This window comes from Hipposideros armiger, unplaced genomic scaffold (assembly GCF_001890085.2).
Source record: "Hipposideros armiger isolate ML-2016 unplaced genomic scaffold, ASM189008v1 scaffold_6, whole genome shotgun sequence".
NCBI lineage: Eukaryota > Metazoa > Chordata > Mammalia > Chiroptera > Hipposideridae > Hipposideros > Hipposideros armiger.
This window is the reverse complement of record NW_017731356.1, coordinates 5,679,010-5,698,983: the sequence shown is the minus strand read 5'-3', so window position 1 is coordinate 5,698,983 and position 19,974 is coordinate 5,679,010. Positions and strand designations below refer to the sequence as shown.

At 48.5% G+C, this 19,974-nt stretch overlaps 1 protein-coding gene across 1 annotated transcript in view; it reads left to right on the top strand.

Moving 5' to 3' along the window:
- TNR (tenascin R) overlaps positions 1-19,974 on the top strand; it is a 378,542-nt gene that overhangs the window by 307,924 nt on the left and 50,644 nt on the right. Inside the window, exons 5-9 of the mRNA XM_019647030.1 lie at positions 1,201-1,464; positions 4,422-4,537; positions 6,781-6,931; positions 11,988-12,257; positions 17,925-18,110. Of these exons, the coding sequence (XP_019502575.1) occupies positions 1,201-1,464; positions 4,422-4,537; positions 6,781-6,931; positions 11,988-12,257; positions 17,925-18,110 (987 nt within the window). The remainder of the gene's footprint in view (positions 1-1,200; positions 1,465-4,421; positions 4,538-6,780; positions 6,932-11,987; positions 12,258-17,924; positions 18,111-19,974) is intronic.

Genomic DNA, 19,974 nt, shown 5'->3' with positions numbered 1-19,974 from the left:
GACAACTCAAACTAACCAAGCCTCCTCTACATATAAATTTATAAACTAATTATGCCAATTTAAATATTGGCCCGATCTTTGATTTAATCAATAGGCAGGGCCAATTACAGGCACACTGGAGTTTGCCTCCTAATTTGTCTTCAAGGTTCAATTATTTAATGCCACACTTCAGGTGACTCTTCACTTCCCAAGAGACCCATACATGAAAGACGATTATCAATAAGGTTTAATCGTCGGCGATTCTTAGAATAGCATTTGAAAAGTAGAACAAGAGGAAGACCAAAGCCCTCAAGAATGCTTCTTTGTCATCATCCTCAAGATCAAGGCTAATAAAAATTAGTTTTAACACAAGTTACATTTCTTTCCAAATTTAAACAGTCTCCTTTTAACAGAGAAAATGGCACTACAAAGTGTTATGGAATATCTTCAGCAGTCCACGGGATCCAGGACTCACTGCGTTGGCTTCTTCTATTTTACGCAATAATAAGGAATAAGCCTTTTATTTCCACTTGCAAAATCAAATATTGGCCCCCAGGGTAATCTGGTGACAATTACTTATTAAACTACCAAAAATGTTGGCCAGTGGTATGATGTTAAATATCTAACTAGCTCCCTGAGGGGGAAAAGAAAGAACAAGCCCTGCCTTGTAGCATTTGCCAATTTCCCTGGTGTAAATACTCCCTCTGTGGCCAATTCCAAACTACCAACATGATGTCACTAAAGATGGAGTTGGCAATAGCTGTGCAGCAGAACACAATTCTATAGTATTTACACCAGAGAGACACAACACACATAAATTACCTTGAGGGTACAGATAACGTGATGAGTTTTGAGTATTTATTAGCTTGGTTTTTAATATAATTTACCCACCTGTGAGTTTATAAAATGTATTCTTCCATAATGGCTGTAGTTAACAACTGCCTTGCAAAATTCCTGAATTCTTCATGATCAACTTTCAGGAGCCAGTTAGGAGCAGGCTCCATCCAGCATACCACTAACTCAGGGCCCCATGGAGATGGGAGAACTAAGCACAGAAAAAAAAGGGCCTTCTCCGGAAGGGTTGCAAACCTCCCAGAGCCATTGAGCTGAGCAGAACATACAGACGGGGCCCGTGGGGTGAGAGGCGAGGAAGACAGCTGAGTCGAGGATGGCGAAGGCAGTCCTCTGAGCTCATGCTCTCTGTGTGTTGCCTCCCGGTAGCTGCCCCTCCAGAGGACTTGCGAGTGGCTGGTATCAGCGACAGGTCCATTGAGCTGGAATGGGACGGGCCGATGGCAGTGACGGAATATGTGATCTCTTACCAGCCGATGGCCCTGGGGGGCCTCCAGCTCCAGCAGCGGGTGCCTGGAGATTGGAGTGGTGCCACCATCACGGAGCTGGAGCCAGGTCTCACCTACAACATCAGCGTCTATGCTGTCATTAGCAACATCCTCAGCCCTCCCATCACTGCCAAGGTGGCCACCCGTACGTACCATTCCCCCACCCTGCTTCATTTTCCTTTTCTCCTACATGAGATCATGGGCATTCATAATAGTACACAGCGTCTTTTCTTAATTCTTCCGGGTTGCCTGCGATAATCACTGCTCTTGAGGGGCAGGGCTTCCGACATGGCCCACTTAGGAAAGGGTACAACCTTAAAAAATCACTTCTGATTAAGAGAGCTTTCCAGATTCAGGCAGCTCCCATCAATTATAGAACCAAAGGACAAAGAGTACTTTAATGATTGAGCTATGACTTGTTATAAGCTAGAATCTGATTAGAAGTCAAGGAAAGTACAGCAATTATACAGACTTTGAATCTAGTTAGAGCTTCAAAACCAGGAGATGTGAACTAGGAGGTATCATACGAAAGGGCTAAATGGCATGTTACACATGGTAAGTGTATAGCAGAGTGGGAAGATTCTTATGTAAAACCACTACTGAAAACACCCACTTCTCATAGAGAGGTGGCATCATTTCTTGACTGTCTTTTGTTTTGCAAAATAACTTTATAGTCCACTTCGGATATAAAATTTGAGGCTTTAGAATATAGTTTAGAAAAATGAAATGGGGAGAAAAAGAGAGAGAGAGAATGAGACAGAAACAGAAAGCAAGCTAAACTGCTCTCCTTAAAAAATGGACTTTTTTATTTCAGACAGGGCAACACTCCCCTAGGTATATATCCAGACATTATATGTATATTGAAGCATAGAGAAATTTTAAATGGTTGCAATACCTCCTATTAACAGGGACCATGTTAAGGGGTAGAATAGGAAGGCACTGTTTTTGTTTTTGTTTTGTTTTGTTTTTACTTAAACCACCTTTTCTAACACCACTTTTCCAACTCTCGGACACCAGCTGGGCAACCTACAGTTCAATTCGATTCTGACACTATCAACCTGGAGTGAGTGTCAGATCCCACAGGTGTAGGCCTCAGTCTCACAGGACTGCCCCCACTTCAGGTAGCAGTCACAACTCCCAGGGAAGTGCTTGACTTGCTATTCGTGGCTTATTATAAAGGATACAATGCAGGAACTGCCAGATGGAAGAGATACGCAGGGCAGGGTGTGGAGGGAGTGGCGTTGGCGGGGAGCTTCCGTGCTGTCTCTGAACACAACCACTAGCCATGACTTGGTTTTTCTGGAGACGACCTAGGGGCCCCAGCCACCAGTTATCTGATAATCATACAAAAGATGACTCATTACTCCAGAGATTCCAAGGGCTTTAGGAACTCTGTGCCAGGATCCGGGGACAAAGACTGAATATTTATTTTAATTATATCACACAGAGGTTTTAGCAGTAGCAGGGAACTAGGACAAGAAGTGAGCATGGCACGTAAGCCCCCGGGTCAGTTAGTGGGACTTACCACCAAATATGGCGTAAGAGACTGGAGCCCATATTATGTAGGTCTCAAATGACAAGATGGTATTTGGGTGACAAATGCCATAAAAGTTCAGAAAAGGGGAAGGGCAAAGTAGGAAGAGTTGGCTTAGAGGCTTCACAGAGGCCCAAGCACTTGAACTGAACTTTGAAGGATGCAAGGATAAGGACGGGCAGAGGGGACAGACAGGGTTTAAGATGCCATCTTGTCCCCTTGCTTTGCAGATAACAAATATCCTGTTAGCATATTGGACTCTTCCTATGAATGCTGACTCTGTTAATATGCCTATAATTATCTCTGTTTATATTTGACCTTTTTTTTACCCCCCCAATTCCTCTGGTGCCTGAGAACTAGTTTTAAATATCTGCAGTGATTGTGGAGAGGCAGGTCACCATCTGCCGCTTCCCCCACCTTGCTCCAGGATGAGTCACCACAGCAGCACCTGGCCCGGCTCCGAAGCGTCTCCTCTTTGATCCAGGTGCACATACAGTGATGAGGTTTCCATCTCCTGTGTCACTGCTGATGCCAATTCAGGGCATCCCCTCAGGCAAGCTCCCAGGTGACAAGGACAAAATCATGTAAACTCACCTGACATGTCTTCACGTGGGCTCAGAATCAGCCCTGACTTTCCACCAAGAAGCACGAGGGAGCTTCCCCACAGGAAGAATGAGACTCTGTCCAATTTCCAATGGGAATACCCCATGAGAAGCAAAGCTAAGATGCATGCAGGCTCCCCGCAGAACTGAGAAAAGTCACACTGGCGTATTTCAGGGCCGGTAATCAGAACTCCATTAGAGCAAGCATCCTTCCACCTGCTAGACCTGTGTGTGTGTATGTGTGTGTAAAAAGAGGGAGATTAAGAGAGGAAGAGAATAACAAAATAAGAGAGGCAAAGGTGAGTGAGGGAGACAAAAGAGAAATAATAAAGGAACAACTGGTGGAAAAAGAGGAGATAGTCACATGAGAACAAAAATACTGCTATCGTCCTTTGTTTTGCTCACGAACATGAAATGGAAATTTCAGACCATCCAAGACTTGATGCTCTGAGCTAAAGAAAATAATACTCTTCCTGCCCAGCCTCTATTCTGGAGGAGGGCTTGTTCCACACGTTTAGCCAACTCTCTGTGCTTCCCTTTTCCTGGGTGTGAAACGGGAACACTGATGTTAGCCATTATATTGCTTCTCAGGAGCCCAGAAGGCCTCCAAAGCCAGCCTTCAAGTTCTCCAAACAAAGGCATTATGTGAAGTTCCAAGATTTACCACACTAGTAAGGAGAAGTGTGACTTCCGTATTCTAATATTAACCTGTTAGGTAATCAAATGCATTAACAGTACTGATTAGATTGTTAGTTACGCTTACTCATGTATCCCATGAACACTTTGCACAGGGTCACCATGGAGTGGGCCGACCCTGCACCTGGGACCCACCGTGTATGTAGTAAGACGGGGCTAGCCCACCATACCCAGGGCATGGCGGGGGTGACCCCAGCCAAAGCCCAGGTGCTGCTGTCTGTCCCCGCCAAGGACCGCCATGACACCGTCTCCCGCCATGCTGTGTTGCAGACCTCTCCACTCCTCAAGGCCTACGGTTCAAGACGGTCACAGAGACCACGGTGGAAGTGCAGTGGGACCCCTTCTCCTTCTCCTTCGACGGGTGGGAGATCAGCTTCATTCCAAAGGTAATGGCCACGGTCAGGCTCTACGCAGCCTGGTTGGGGTACTTATACCCTCAACGTGAAATCAGTCAGCAAAGACGGCAGTGCCCAATCTCACGCACCCACTGTGCACCACTCAGGACACCAAGGGTCATTGTGTGGGTGCCTGGGCCAGGGAACATTCCTTTCACAAACATGTGGTGAGGACCCGTGATGAGCACACTGGCCTTAGATGACAGGATGTGGGAAGCAGCCACCAGCCCCAGCTCTCTGCTCAGAAAGCTCTGGGTTTAGCAAGCTGTGATTTGTAGTGAGTCTGAACACCAGACCTTCAATAAGCTGGGGCTTCTCTTCAGGACCTAAGAAAGGCACACTGAACCCGTCACATGGTCTGCCCACAACTTCATTCTGTGCAGACAGATGCACCAAAAGTCAGCTTGCATGGCATCAGTCTCTCAAGATTAGAAGGCTAACCTCAAAACACCTTTTAATTAACCTATTCATTGAGAAAATTTTCTTTTCAACAACATTATTGGCCTTTGAGTTAAAAATCATCCTACGGTTTCTTTCTATTCTTTAAAGTAGTATTAATGTAAAACTAACATTTCCAAGTTGCCAGAGCTTCCTGACTAGTTCTAGTTTTCCAGGATTTGTTGACCCTCCTTGTATTTCCCTAACTCCATCACTCATGGGGGTACAATGTCTCATCATACTCCTTCCCTCTGTCTTCATCTTTCAATATCAGAGAGCATTTCTTCAGCCATTCATCAGACTTAGCAACACACGACACATTCTGGCTAACAAGACTGTGTTACACCCTTCTTAGAGGCACAGGCTGTTGGAGCTCCCAATGACCTTCAAGTTCACGGAGTACGACCCTGCATGTTACATCCAGTTCGTGTAGTTTATAGAGACTAAAACTCAGCATACTTAAGTGACATCAGACAGCCAGACGGTGGCAGGCTTAAAACTGCCCCCTGGGTATCCACTTCCTTTTCCAGGCCTCTGTCCACTAAACCAGGATGCCCTACCCCCCTTTATGTGGATGTAGTCATGTCACAACATGCTAAACACATCTAAACAGACATTCTGTACCAATACTTTATCATGTCTTATTTGTGATACAATGGTCAGTAAAGTATGGCGGGCAAGTGGGTTGATGACAATGCACAGAGAACCATGTCACCCTACTGCTCAGGCAGAAAAAACATTGCAGATTTGCCTGCTTTAAATCCAACATGCAAAAAATAAGAGGCGCTGGCTAGGGCATGCCAAGGTCAAACACACCGCTACATAGAATAACGGTGTGACCTGTAGGTTGAGACCACTGGGGGGCATTTGTCACACTAATTTATAAGCGTATGGTTCTGAATTACATATAGGGCCCTTCAAAGGATAGGGGAGAAAGGCAGTGCCACAGAGTCCTCTTTGTGTCCGTCATTTCCAAGGACATGCATTGAAAATGTATAATAATACACAGACGGACAGGTAGGTAGATGGGTAGGTAGGTAGGTAGGTAATAGAACATCATCACTTTGACCTTTCTAATTTTCCCTGCCACCAGTTTGTCTCTTTCTCCTTTGTATTTGTTCCTTGCTTCCTTTTTCTCGTCTCTGTACTTCATCGTTCACTGTGCCACTGACTCCTAACTCATCTGGGTAAAAGGGAAATAAGACATTGACAAATTTGCACCCAGTACAACACCATGAGAAACTCCAGACATAGCAAAATAATAGCCCTGGCTCATTTAAAAACCAAGAGTGTCTTAGTTTGGAAAATGTGTGCGTACACAGAGATGTCTGCGCACTCGCGCGCGTGCGTACACACACACACACACACACACACACACACACACACACACACACACACCTCTACCCTTCTAAATAGCCAAGGACATGCTCATCATGATAAATGCCCCAAAATCTGATGGATATTAACCGTAACCATCAAACATTTCATCTATGGCAAGAGCCAGTTTACATCACCTGATGACTAATTTTTATTGGAAAACTCAATAGACTCAGGACAGGCCAAAGACATGTTCTTGAAAACTGTTTTTTTCCATTTGCCAAATCTTCGTAGAGTGGTGGCCTTCTTACTGGGCCTGCTGGGAGTTGTTCCTGGCTCCAAACACCCAGCTTTCAGCATGGAGGGATCAGGAGTAGCCCCCATTTTTAATTCACAATTTGCAAACAGTGGAACACCTTTCTCTGGCAGTGATTCTTCTCATTTGCTTTCTCTGCTTCTCCTTTCCCCCCACACTCCAGAACAATGAAGGAGGGGTGATCGCCCAGCTCCCCAGTGATGTTACATCCTTCAACCAGACAGGACTGAAGCCTGGGGAGGAGTACACCGTCAACGTGGTAGCTCTGAAAGAGCAGGCCCGGAGTCCCCCCACCTCAGCCAGCATCTCCACGGGTGAGTGCCTCCAACCTGCTTCCCTGTGGTACCCATCGCTCAGCCAGGGGAGAGAACTGCAGACTCGCCCGAGAAGTAGACAGACAGCAGGGTTCTAGGACTTCTCCCAGAGCTGAGAACAGTTTTGGTACCTGGAGATGGAGCTACTCTACCAGATATTAGGGTTAACATCTTCCGTATTGCTTCTCCTGACAAGCACAGACATCTGGGAGAGACTTCTAGGGGGAAAATTCTTCGTTAAGATTTCCAGTGTATTTCTTATGATCTTACTCATCAGGAGGCCTCCTTTGTCAGCCCCTAGTATCTTCAGCTTTAGAACCAGCAAGGGCTGACTCACTCTTACCTACTGTGAGATTTGGAGAAAGTCATCCAACCCTTCCCAAACCTTAATTCACTATCTGATGATGAACCCTCCTTTACGGAGTTGACATGAGGATTAGATAAAGCACCAGAAGTGACTAGCACTGTGTGGCCAAGAGTCAGCACTCAGTACCTGGTATACACATATAGTCTCAGAGAACACACTTGGAAGTGAAAGCATAGGGAACGAGTCCTTTAAAACCAGTATGTGTGGGCTGGGTCACTGCTCAAGGTGACGACTTCAGTTGATTATTATTTCATCCCCACAGTTCATCTCCTGTAAGGTCATTACATTTCTAGGTTTGATTCATTAACTATGTTGTGTTTTGCCACATTATTTCCTTGGCTAAAAAGGCCGCTCAGCTTTAATGCTATAAATTAGCAATTGTGATGTGTGTGTGGGTGACCTCACCACGAATTTTTCAGAAGCTATAAATAGCATCGGGTATCACTTTTTAGTCTCATTTTATGGATGGGAGAGCTGAGAATCGAAGGTTAAGCAACTTTCCCTGTTGGTAACAGAGATATGTGAATATGGGTACAGCTTTATTTTTCATAAACAGAAATTAACACCTAAGAACGCCAGTCATGGGTCCAGGACAAAGACCGAGTTGGCCCGAAAAGGGAACCACAGCGCTGTGTAATGAGACATGTTTGGATTAGTGAGTCATGCTTTGCTCATTGGATCCAACCTGAACAGCATCAGGCTTATGTTCAGTCTAGAAAACATTGGTTTAAAATTATTGTGGCCTCAGATTATGTCCCACTAGAGCACTGGGGTTCCATGGAAGGCTGTGAGGCAAGGATGAAGCCGACATCCAGGCTTCTAATTACTCTCACTCTTATGCCCAGCACACCCTTCAACCAAGGCAGCTAGCTCCATTTTTACCTGTTGTATATTTTACACACTCATTTAAGATTTTGTTCTTAAAAAAAAAAAAGAGTATTATCCTCCCAAGAAAGGCTTTAACATGAGTGTTCTAATCCAAATATGTTTTAGAAGAAACCCCACAGCCATAAAACCTGCAAGTTCTTTGTAAGCCTCTCTGCAGATGCCAGGGGCTTTGCTCCCCAAGGTTATCTGGAACCCGAAGAGCTGATATCTGATAGCATGTGTACACTCTCCTCCTCTGATATGAAATGTTTCAAGGACCCTAAGTCTTTCCGCTAATTTGATATTCAGAAAACATTAGTAGAAATCCAAAGGCTAGAAGGAGGAGACAGTTCATAAGAGGGCAGAGAGGAACCCTGCAGTTGTAGAATGATTTTCTTCCAAAGTATGAACAGCACTTAGAGAAGATAGCCCAACCCTACCTTAGTCTTCTGCTCAAACCACATTTTTTTAATGAAATTTGCAGTATTATTTGGTTTGGAAGTTTCTTAAGGTGAAAATTCAAAAGTCCAGATCTAGACATTTGTGGTAAAGCTAGGGAGAATTTTTTTCCAATGAAGAAAAATGTCCCAGTTAATACGTTGGCATTGTGTACGGAGACATGAAGAAATGGAAAGAAGAATATTTATGCCAGTTTACTTTTGGAGTAGGACTTGTGTTTGTTTAGAAATTAGGGCCTAAGTTGAAAGCAAGCTGATACCTCCTTGACTGGAATGGAACATCTGAAGTAAGTGGCCAACCCAAGGGCAGAATCCAAGAGTGGCCGCAGAAAAGATGGTTGGCTCCCAATCCTGTCTGCTCTTTTTAGAAAACAATTGTTTAATTCTTTCCTTCTGCTAAGGTCTGACCTACACCAACCCCCTCTTGCGAAGCTGAGACCTCATCAGGCTCCCAGACTGCCTTTTTCCAAGCAGGTCATTTGGGGAATGCAAATTACAAGACTTCCTGCAGCTGGAACTCTGTGCTACACAATCATGTTCTAATATGGGCAATCCTCCTAATATGGGCAATCCATTAAGACTAGGGTTCAGGAGGTGGAAAGAGTTAAAGAACAAAATTCTTACATGGCCATTTGAGTTTCTGTGACATCTTTTTCTTTTTTCTTTTTTTTTTTAAAGAAGTTCCAGTTCATTAAAATGCTTTCTCTTCTTTCTCATGGATACAGAGTATCATCCATTCATTTCATTTACTCAACACCCATCTACGAGTGTCTACTATGTCTCAGGCATTATGCTAATAGAGCAGCTTGGAGACCATGTCCCCCATTTCACTGTTAAATTACGTGAAATAAAAAAGGCCCAAGTTATCTAAAACCACTAAGTACAGCTTGCTGAAAACATCTGGATGTGTTCTGTTAAATCACATTATTACCCTAAATATGAAAAACAGAACTTTATTTTAACTCCAAACCAGGTGGCACCAAAATGGTCTGGTGATTTTCATTTTGGCTGGTGTTGGACCAAAAATCCTAAGCTGCTTAATAAAGAACAGGACTGGGTTTGACCCAGAAAGAGGTTTGAGTGCCCAGGGAAAGGCTCAAGGTCAGACTGAGACAGTCCCAAGTTAGACACTCCAATCTGGAGACAGAGGAGGAGGTGGTGCAGCATGGACTGATTACAAAACCAGTCTTCGTCAAGACTCTCTGGTCACAAGGAAGAAAAACTAGCTGAGGGAAAAACAGAAAATTTACTGGAAAGACATAGAGTGTCTCATGGAGCCCCAGCGCCAGAAATGTATCTGGGTCTCATGAGAGACTTGAACCAGAGAATGGAAAGTCAGGAATTGAGTTACTGTCTATATCTAGATGCTCCACGTGGTCACTCATCTCTGCTTCTCTCTGAATATTTGCTCCTAAAAATCTGCACCCGATTCCAGTGGGGGAGAGCTGGGAGGTTCTCCACACCAAGCAATTCCCTGAGACACAAGCTGGGTGCCCCCGCATTCAGCTCAGTTCTGACACTCTCTACCAAACAGAGCACTCAGATTCCACAGTTGAGGGCTCAGTCCCATGAGGCTGCCCTCCACTTCAGATGCCAATCGCAAGTCCAGGTTGTCACCTGTGCTTTTGACCTACTGGCTACAGACTGGAGGTTCCCATGATCCTCTCTTCAGGTTCAATTAATTTGTTAGAGCAGTTCACAGAATTCAGGAAACCCGTTTGCTCTCTAGAATACTGGTTTATGACAAAGGATATTAAAGGATACAAATCAACAGCTAGATGAAGAGATACACAGGGCAAGGTCCCAAACAAAGGAACCTCTGTCCTCGTGGAGTTTGGATGGGCCATGGTAGCACATGGAAGCCTTCTGTTTCTCCAACCCGGAAGCTCTCTAAACCCAGTCCTTTGGGAGTTTTATGGAGGCTTCATTACATAGGCATAATTGATTGATTGACTAGAAATCAGGGATAGGACTGAAATTTCCAACCCTCTAATCACATGGTTGGGTCCCCTAGCAATCACCTCCCCTTCCCTCTCTCCCCTCCTCCTGCTCCCCATCCTCTCTCTCCCTCTCCTCCCCTCCCCACCTCCCCCTCTCCCCCCAGATCAGATGTTTTCTATTTACGTGTGACTAGGGTAGAGAATGGCCACACCAGCTTTCATGATTCAAATCTATGAGATTCAAAACCAGAGAATCAGAGTCTCTTGTTCCAATTTGAAATCCTTGAAGAATATTACAAAACCAATCTTCAAGAATACTAATACGAATATTAATCAGCTCCAGCCAGAGGTGTGTAATCACATAATAAATGCAAACATGGTAGCTGGGCCTACTCTTTTAGAAGGTCATGAGTCATTCATAGCAGGGCATGCTGGCCATGCGGACATGTGAGAAGTTGAGAAGACCATTTTCTGTTCTGCTCACTAAATCCTTTCTATTTCTATTTCCCTTTTACATTCTCTCACCTTTCCCCACCATCATCTAATTCAATATGAACGGGGCCCTAAGTGGGTGCTAGAACCGAGGGTGGTGGGCCCCCTAGGAAGCTGTCCAGCATTTCTAGGGCGATACCATCTCACAATGGTGTCCCTTCAGATGCTTAGTGCCTGAGGCAAGGACTCATGAGGGACATATGCTGACTAACCTTGAGGGAATTTGTGTGACTGCAGTGCAGTGTCTTCTGGCTTAGGAATATGCAAGAACAGGTGGGAAAAAACAGCCCACAAGAGACTTCCAAAACTGAAGTTCTTTTTTTTTTTTTTAGAAGAGAGAGTTTTGCCAGAAGGCATGTTTCATGTCACAAATGCAAATGTCTGTCGGGTGTTGGTAGTGTCTTAGCAGCTGGGGTGACTGAGTTGTCCCTGTGGCTGAACAGGGACATTTTGGGGTACTCATGATTCCCTGTATAGCTACCGAGTTGGAAGTCTCAGATGTTTAGATACAGCTGATAATTTCATAGATCTTTCCTCAGGGATCAAAGAAGATGAGAGCTGAGCAGCAGGCTGTACACCAAAAGTTCAGTTTTCAGTTCTCTGGCCCCTTGTCTGCAGACAGAAGCTGTGTTGTCACCTCTCAAGCCAGCAAGTACCCTGCCCTTGCTCAAACTGGGACGTGCCAGCACTGAAAACCACAGCTGGCAAGAGCAAGGTTCGGGGCGACTGAGCCCCAGAGCCTGTTCCTTCCTTGCCAAACTATGTGTCCTCAGGAGAGAGACCTCTTCTGACTGTGTCTCATTTTCTTCATCTGTAAAATAGGATAATAGCGCCTGTCCTCGCCCTGACTGATCAGACTGGGAGGGAGCGGATATCCAATCTCTCACACTCTTGTCTCAAAGTGCCTTTTCTATTTGATCTTTCTCATTCAGTCATTGATGGGCCCACACAGATCCTGGTTCGAGATGTCTCTGACACGGTGGCCTTCGTGGAGTGGACCCCTCCTCGAGCCAAAGTCGACTTCATTTTCTTGAAATATGGCTTGGTGGGCGGGGAAGGCGGGAAGACCACCTTCCGGCTGCAGCCTCCCCTGAGCCAGTACTCAGTCCAGGCCCTGCGGCCCGGCTCCCGTTACGAGGTGTGGGTCAGCGCTGTCCGTGGGGCCAACGAGAGCGAGGCCACGACCACCCAGTTCACAACAGGTAAGGCTGTGGTGGGGTGGAGGGGCCCGAGGAGGGAGACAGGGGGTGAGCCTGCTGGGGGTGAGAGGGGCACTGAGGGAGGGAGATGACGGATACTGGGGCACCCATGTCACCACAGACACTGCAAGAAGGAAGCGAGAGGTCTCGGGGCCCCTGTTCCCAGCCAGACCTGTGAGCTGATACAAGTGTCTTCCCCATGGTCCCAGGTTTCTCATTTGTAAACTGAGAATTTTGTCCTGAAGACAGTTACACATCCACCTTACTAGCCCAAGAGGCAGTTTGGGGAGCGTTAAGGAAAGGGGTGGCTGCCTCGAGACGCTTTATTGCTGTTTGCTGGGAACTGGAATAATTCAATAAGCCCGTTACGACTCCCCTGCCATGATGGCGCCGGTTGGATGTGTGGGAAGCCCCACCAGTATGATGGGAAGCAGACCTTCGCCGGAGATTCTGTGCATCACTCTGCCATGGGGAAACACTACTGAGATGCCAGTGCGGGGTCTGGCTCCCACAGACAGCAGGCTGAAGGAACCCCTAGTCAGGGTCGCCTGCTGTGACCACCCACCGCTCCCCAAGGCTGTTGGACTGTTGAAGAGCTTCCCCGACAGCCGGGAAAGGCCAGCCTCATGGCGACCTGCTCCCTGAGTCTCATGGGGCCCATCAGGCTGGCCATCGAGTGGGCAGGTAGGACAGGCACCACCCAAAGGTGGGCTTCCCGGCACCCTCACTGGGTATGCAGGGCCTGTGATCACCTAGTGAGTGGGTCTCTGTAGCCCAGATTCTGTCTCGGCCCCTCTGCCCTGGGGAGGTCGCATGTCAAGGAATGTCTCTACTCACTCTTAGTTGTCGCCATGATCAAAGGAGCTGTTCATATCTGTAAGATCTAAGCGCCGGTATCTTCTGACAGGGAACAGTAGCGGGAGAATCACTAATTTAAGCATCCTACCTGGGATCGTGGCTGAGGGGCTTCAGGGAGGTTCAGAAAATAGCACCCCCCTCTTCCACCTGTGTTGAAAATCAACTGATAAGGAAAGCAAAGCGTAAGACAGATGGGGGCCAAAATAGCCCCTAGATGGGAGCAGGCAGCTTAGTGGTAGAGCCAGACGGGCTTGCAAACCTGGGCAAGTCGTCCATGTGGCAGAAGTTGAGGGGCCGCTCAGGTTTGGACATACAGCATAGAGGAAGCAGCAGAGGCCTGAGCCCTGGGGGCAGTGGCTCCCACGAGACATGGGGGCAGGGGGGCCAGGCCCAGGTCCTGCGATAAAGCTCACCATTGAGGCAAGTCCATCCTCCCCAGCGTAGGAAAGACAGAGGCCAGGAGTCTCTCATGGGGCTCCCTCCACACAGCAGGAAACATCAGGAGGGGGAAAAGCACCCCTGCTAAAGGGAGCACGTGTGGACCGTGACAAAATGCGGAAGGCAGGGTCTGATTCTGAAAGAGAGCCTCTTAGAGTTACTTCCTCTCCAGCCCTTGGGCTGGGCTGCCCCCACCAGAGGCGCTGGTCAGCTTTGTAACTGAACACACCATGGCAGCCCAGCGACTTAGTGTGCACCTGTAAAATAAGGGGACGGAAAGCTGCCCATTTCTCATCCCTTCTTTTCCCTCACGTCACCAAAACTGCTCAGGGCCAGGCGTGAGGGGTGACCTCACACCGTGTCCCTTCGTGGTCAAGTCAAGGTCAGCCTTTCCTCCCCTGGCCCTCCAGTCCCCACAACACTGCCCACCCCGGCTGTGGGGGTCTCCTGGGGGCTACAAGTCCTGCATTCTTTTAAAATTTAAAATAGCACGGGTTTAAAAAGTGGTTTCTTTGTGCTTTGCTCAGATAAGGAGCTCGAAGAGGCAGAAAAGGGGACGAGAGCTCTCGTGCAGCAGGATAAAAAACAAATGCTTGATGTTTAGGTTGACAAAATGGAGGCAGCGTTGGCTGGTGGCCCAGGAAAATTCCAATCAAGACAATTACATTCTGCCTCCTGGAAGCTCCCCCCAAGTTTCGGTTCATTGCGGTGTGATTCTATGTTTTGGGCTGCGTGGCAGATTGACAGCTGTGAGGTGGCTGCTTGTTCAATGTGGCCTCAGCCTGCACCTCCAACCTGCTCCCCTCCGCTCAAGGGGTGAAGATGCAAACAGCTTTGCAGACAAGCCCGCAAGGCCCCGGGGTCAGCAGGTGCCAGTTGAATGATGAGGGTGCTCTGGCCCCTCGCTGTAGGGCCCTCTGTCATTTCAGTCATTTCAGGACTCCGCTTAAATTCGCATTAGGCAAAGTGCTTTTCCAGGTGATGGCTTCAACACCAGGAGTGCACTAATCGCACGGGCAATTAAAACAGAGATTTGCTTCCTGCGTGCTGAGTGGGATGTTTGCCTGGGTCTTAGAGCTGCTCAGAAAGAAGAGAGCTGTGATGGAAGCACCGAGGCCAGTGGCCAGAGAGAAGCCAGGCTCCAGAGCCCGCCTGCCCCTCTTAGCTCTGGCTTCAGTTTCAGGAATTCCTGACACTCTGGCCCCATTGGAGGCCCTCTCTCTGAGCACATCCTTCCAGCCACCAGCGCATTCAGCCAACCAGGGGCTGCTGTTTTAACCTGAATGCCCCGGACTTCTCTTGAGTGCTGTTATGAAGTTGAATTGTGTCCCCTAAAAAGAAGGGAAGTCCTCACTCTCAGTCCTTGTGTATACAGGGACCTTATTTTGAAATGAGGTCTTTGCAGAAGATCGGATTACGATGAGGTCATTAGGATGGGCTTGAATCCAACATGACTGTGTCCTCATAAAAAGGGGAAATGGGGACCCACAGAGGGAGACGCACACAGGGAGAACACCGTGTGAAGATGAAGGCAGGGATTGGGGAGATTCTTCTAGAAGCCAAGGAACGCCACCGATTGCCAGCAAACCACCAGAGAGAGGCGCAGAACAGAAGCTCCCTCACAGCACCCAGGAGGAAGCAACGCTTCCAGTATCTTGATCTCTGACTTCTAGTATATGACACAATACATTCTGTGGTTTAAGCCATCCTGCCTGTGGTCCCTTGTCATGGAAGCCCTAGGAAAGCAGCGCAAAGGCCCAGGTCACAGCAATTGGGGCCCCATCCTGCTGGGAAGTGACTGCACTCTGGACTCTCACAAGTTCCACCGGGGTGGCCCCTGCCACCCCAGCCAAGACGAGCCGCCCTCCGGCAAAATGGTTCATTTCCCTAAACCAGTCGCCCCAAGCGTCCTCAGAGCCCCATCGCTGAAGTATTTAACAAGACTTTTCTAATGGCTTTAAGGCAGAGAACTGACAACAGTTATTGAGCCACTTCACACCTACTAGGTGCCAAGCACTGTCCTTGGCACTGAGGCTACACAATAAACAAGACAGACAAGATCCTAGTTCGTGTGGGTTACATCCCAGCGAAGGAAGCTGGACATGGAGGAAGAAAAGACACGCACAGGGTCACGAGTGCTACACTGAGAAGTGAAACGGATGATGTAGAAGGAGCCATTCAGAGACGCCTCTCTGAGGAAGTGAACTTTTAACCAAGACCTCCATGACCTAAGCCATGTGAGGATCCAAGAAGAACATTCCAGGCAAAAGTAGTAGCCAGTGCAAAGGCCCTGAGGTGGGAATAAGCTTGATGCGTTTCAGGAGTCGCAAAAAAAGGCGGTACAGCTGGGGCACTGTGACTAGGGGTGGAAGTGTTCCAGCATGATGTGTGGGAAACAGATGGAGCCTGATTGGTCCCGCAGAGCCTGCGGCGGCTGCAGAAGTTCGTAATAGGAAGCAAGAGGCACATTTTCAGCAGGAGAACTGCTGGCTGTACGTTCTGGTTTAGAGGCAAGACGTGGCTATTCCCAGAGTCCACAGCCCCAAGCCGCTCCATGGGGCCCCCACTGGACCCACTATCTTTGCATTGGTCCTGGCTTGCTGACATGTCACAGGGGTGCCCTTCAGCTGCCCCTCCCAGAGGTCGGGCTTCAAGATCCAGGGGAGCAATCCATTTCACTCCATCCCAGTCCTAAGACCCTCCCCTCCCAAGACTCATTCCCAGGATTGACCTCTTCTTGGGACATTGACATTAGAAGAGTCTGGTCCCTTCAGAGAAAACACTGCCCTCTATTCACAGGACCCAGGCCTTAAGGTCAAAACAACCGGAAAACAAAAACCATAGTTTCCAAGGTCTGGGATTTTTAGTTGTGAGGAGCAGTAGGCAGGTACTAGACTCAACCTGAACCCTAACCCTAACTTGTATTCACTCCGGTCTGTGTAGGCCCTACACCCCAATCCCACTCCAGTGCCTTATCGCAGCTGCTCCGCCTATGTGAAATTTTAGAGGCGTGCAGCCCAGGGGGGTCCTTCCACCTGCCTCTCAGGCTCCTCCCTTCATGCAACTGCTAGAGAAATAACGCACACAGCCCGTCAAGAATACACAGTGTCCGGATGCTAAATCCACGCTGAGTAAGGACACGTTTCCCAGAAAAAGAAGCTGCAGAGACATAAATCTGCTCAAAGATTTGCCAATTACATCACTGAACAGAGTCCTTCTCACTCAGGAGCAGCGACAGGCAGACTGAGTCATAGCCTTCTCATCTTCCCCAAGAGCAGTTGGTGGACACTTGCCTGGCATTTGCAAATTAAAACAGTCTACTCGAAGGTTTCTCAGAACAAACAGCCGGTCCGCTCCAACGTTAAATCCAAGTCTCAAAGACAAGGCCTATGTAGAACTTTTTAAGTGGCCGTTTTTCATGATAGCACCTTGTTACCTGCAAGTTGTCTGTTGTTTCTACCAAAATAAGCCTGAAGAGATGACCAGTCTTGGGAGACAGAACCAGCCCCCCAGGACTGTGGGAGAAAATGCAGTGGTGGTGGTCTCCTCATTGCAGTGGAATGACTGGAACCCCAAAGAGCAACCATTGGGGGGCACCATGTTGTTGGAACTCAGGAAGAGCTTCGGAGGCAACAGGAGGTCCGCCCAGGGCTTGGGCACCTATTTTTACACCAGGCACCCATGCCATGCCCTTCACGTGCCTTGTCTAATCTGCACAACAAGCTGAAATGGCAGTATAACGAGCCCATTTTACAGGTGTGGCCATCAAGGCCCAGAGAGGAGAAAAGACTTGCCCATGGCCCCATTACAATAAGTGGCAGAGCTGAGGCTCATACTGATAACCTGACTCCAAAGCCCACATTCTTTCCACTACATCACATCCTCTCTCTCTATAATTTTCTAACAGTGTCTATGCTGGCAAATTCAGGAGACAGCTTATACGTCAAAGTCTTGCAATCAACAGCCTTCTTTTTGCTTGGTAGCCACATGTGATATTACGCTATTCCATCTTAATCTCTTGGACCCCATCTCTGATTTTCTCCTGCCGAGGTTTTCCTTGCTTAGTTTTAAGCATATGAGGCTAACTGGCTCATTTTTAATTTCTAGATCACCCCCCTGAAACTTCTGAATGGGAAAGGGAGATGCGTAAAGTGTTTTTGATATCTAACTCCCAAGGAAAACTCTCCGAACTGCCCACGAGTCTGTCGTGCCCAACCTGGCAAACCAAACGCTGAGGGGCAGCCCCGGGGTCATTCGCACATGAGGCAGAGGGTCAGGAGGTGTGGGCTGTCACCACAAAGCTTGTTCGAGTTCAGGATGCGTGACAAACGCGCATTATCCCGTGTGACCGTGGTGCCGTCTGACTCTGTTTAGAGATTGACGCCCCCAAGAACCTGCGGGTCGGTTCCCGCACAGCGTCCAGCCTTGACCTTGAGTGGGACAACAGTGAAGCGGAGGTGCAGGACTACAAGGTCGTGTACAGCACCCTGGCGGGCGAGCAGTACCACGAGCTGCTGGTCCCCAAGAGCTTCGGCCCTACCACCAGAGCCACCCTCAACGGTAAGTGAGCCCTGGCTCCTGAGTCCACACCCCCGCAGCTCTCTCCCCACCCCACACACCCCACATCTAACCCGAGCCAAACGCCGTTCATTTCATCTCTCGGGCACCGTCATGTACATCTGCCTCGCCTGCTGTCTGTTGCACGCCTTTGCCTGGTCTAAGCTACCTCTTGTCTTACGTTCCTGATTGTGCCATCGCATTGCGCCCACATTTCAGAGACTGCCATTGTCCTTGAGATGAACCCCAGCCTTCAGCGCAGCCCACCTGGGTTCCCTGCCATCTTCTCCCATCTCCCCTCTGTCCCGTGTCGCCTGAGGCTCCCTGTCTCTTTGGGGTCCTCAAACACCCTGCCCTCCTGCCACAGAGCCTGGCGCACCCTGTTCCCACTGCCCCAAGGCTCTCCCGCCACCCGCTCCACCTAGTTGTGTCCACTCCCCTCTCAGCTCTCCGTCTACTTGTCACTACCTAGGGAGCCTGCCTGGCTCCCAGGTGCGGTCAGGCCATCGGCCCTGAGCCGCATCTCCCTCGTCCCCACTCACCTCCCAGCATTCCGCCAGGTACCACTGCACACCTGTGGTGCGATGATGCAGTTGTCCGTCTCTACCCCAGCCTAAAGCTCAGTGAAAGCGGGACCATATTTGGTGTTGCCCGTCATTGGTGCCCCAGTGTCTAGCACTTAGTACCTTCTAGATAAAACAATGGATGAATGGATGGATGGATGGATGGATGGATGGATGGATGGATGGATGGATGGATGGATGGATGGATGAAACTATAAACATTCACTATGACTGGGGCAGAGACGACAAGATGCCAATGATGAGGTGAGAGCCTGCTCAGGCCTTTTACACCCTATAAAGAGAGTGAGTGGGAATCAGTGAGAGACTTTAAATAAGGTGATGTAATGACCAGATATGTGAAGGGATGGGAGGAGGGCAAGGCCAGAGGCACAGGTCGGTCAGGAGGCTGTGCTGGGGTCAAAGGGAGAGATGATGGCGGTATGGACTGAGGCGATGCCCCATGACGCTCGGCTGGGGAGCATTTCCTGTCCCCATGGGGATGTGGGGCCCACCCAGTGCTCCTCCTGGGGCCACAGACACTCTCATCCATGAAGACCTGCCTGCCTGTGGGACCTCTCCGACAGGTGGATGACTGGTATTCCGATGCAGGAGACCGCACAGAGCAGCCATGCACCAGGGGCTGCCGACGTGCTCGCGCACAGGCACTCCGCTTAGCTGCGTCTTGGCTTCCTACAAAAGCATCTGCCGTCTTCGCAGACAAGGGACACCCAGCAAAAGCTGAGTACAGTAAACAAGGGCAGTCAAACCAAAGCTGTTTTCCTCCTGAACTGAAATCCCAGTCCGCCTTGCCAAATGAGGCCAGTTAAAGTAAATATAATAAATGCTTTTTCCAGACAGATACACTCCTGAAAACACAGCAAGGAGATGGAGAGATATGCTGACCAAGCAGGTTAATGGGGGTGAATTAGACATAGCAGGAACAGACCAGCTGGCAGAAGGGCCTTTACAGAGAGCTGCAGACAGTCACAAAAATTAAACTAAACAAAAAAAAAACCCGAAATGATGCAGGAGGGAACTGATTCCAATTGCAGCCCATCCTTGCCTAGAGCCTCAGGCTGACTTGGCAATTAGCAATTTACAAGGATGATGGCTAGTTGTTCAGAGGTGGAGGCACCATAAAATCAAGAGAGATACAGGGGGGCCGACCGAGTGGCGCGATGGTTAAGAACTCGCTTGGGATGCCGGAGGGCCCCGGTTCGGATCCCACATATGAGGGCCAGTGACACTGCCCTCCACAGCTAAGATGCTGAACAACGGCTCAACCTGGAGCTGGGTTGCCATGG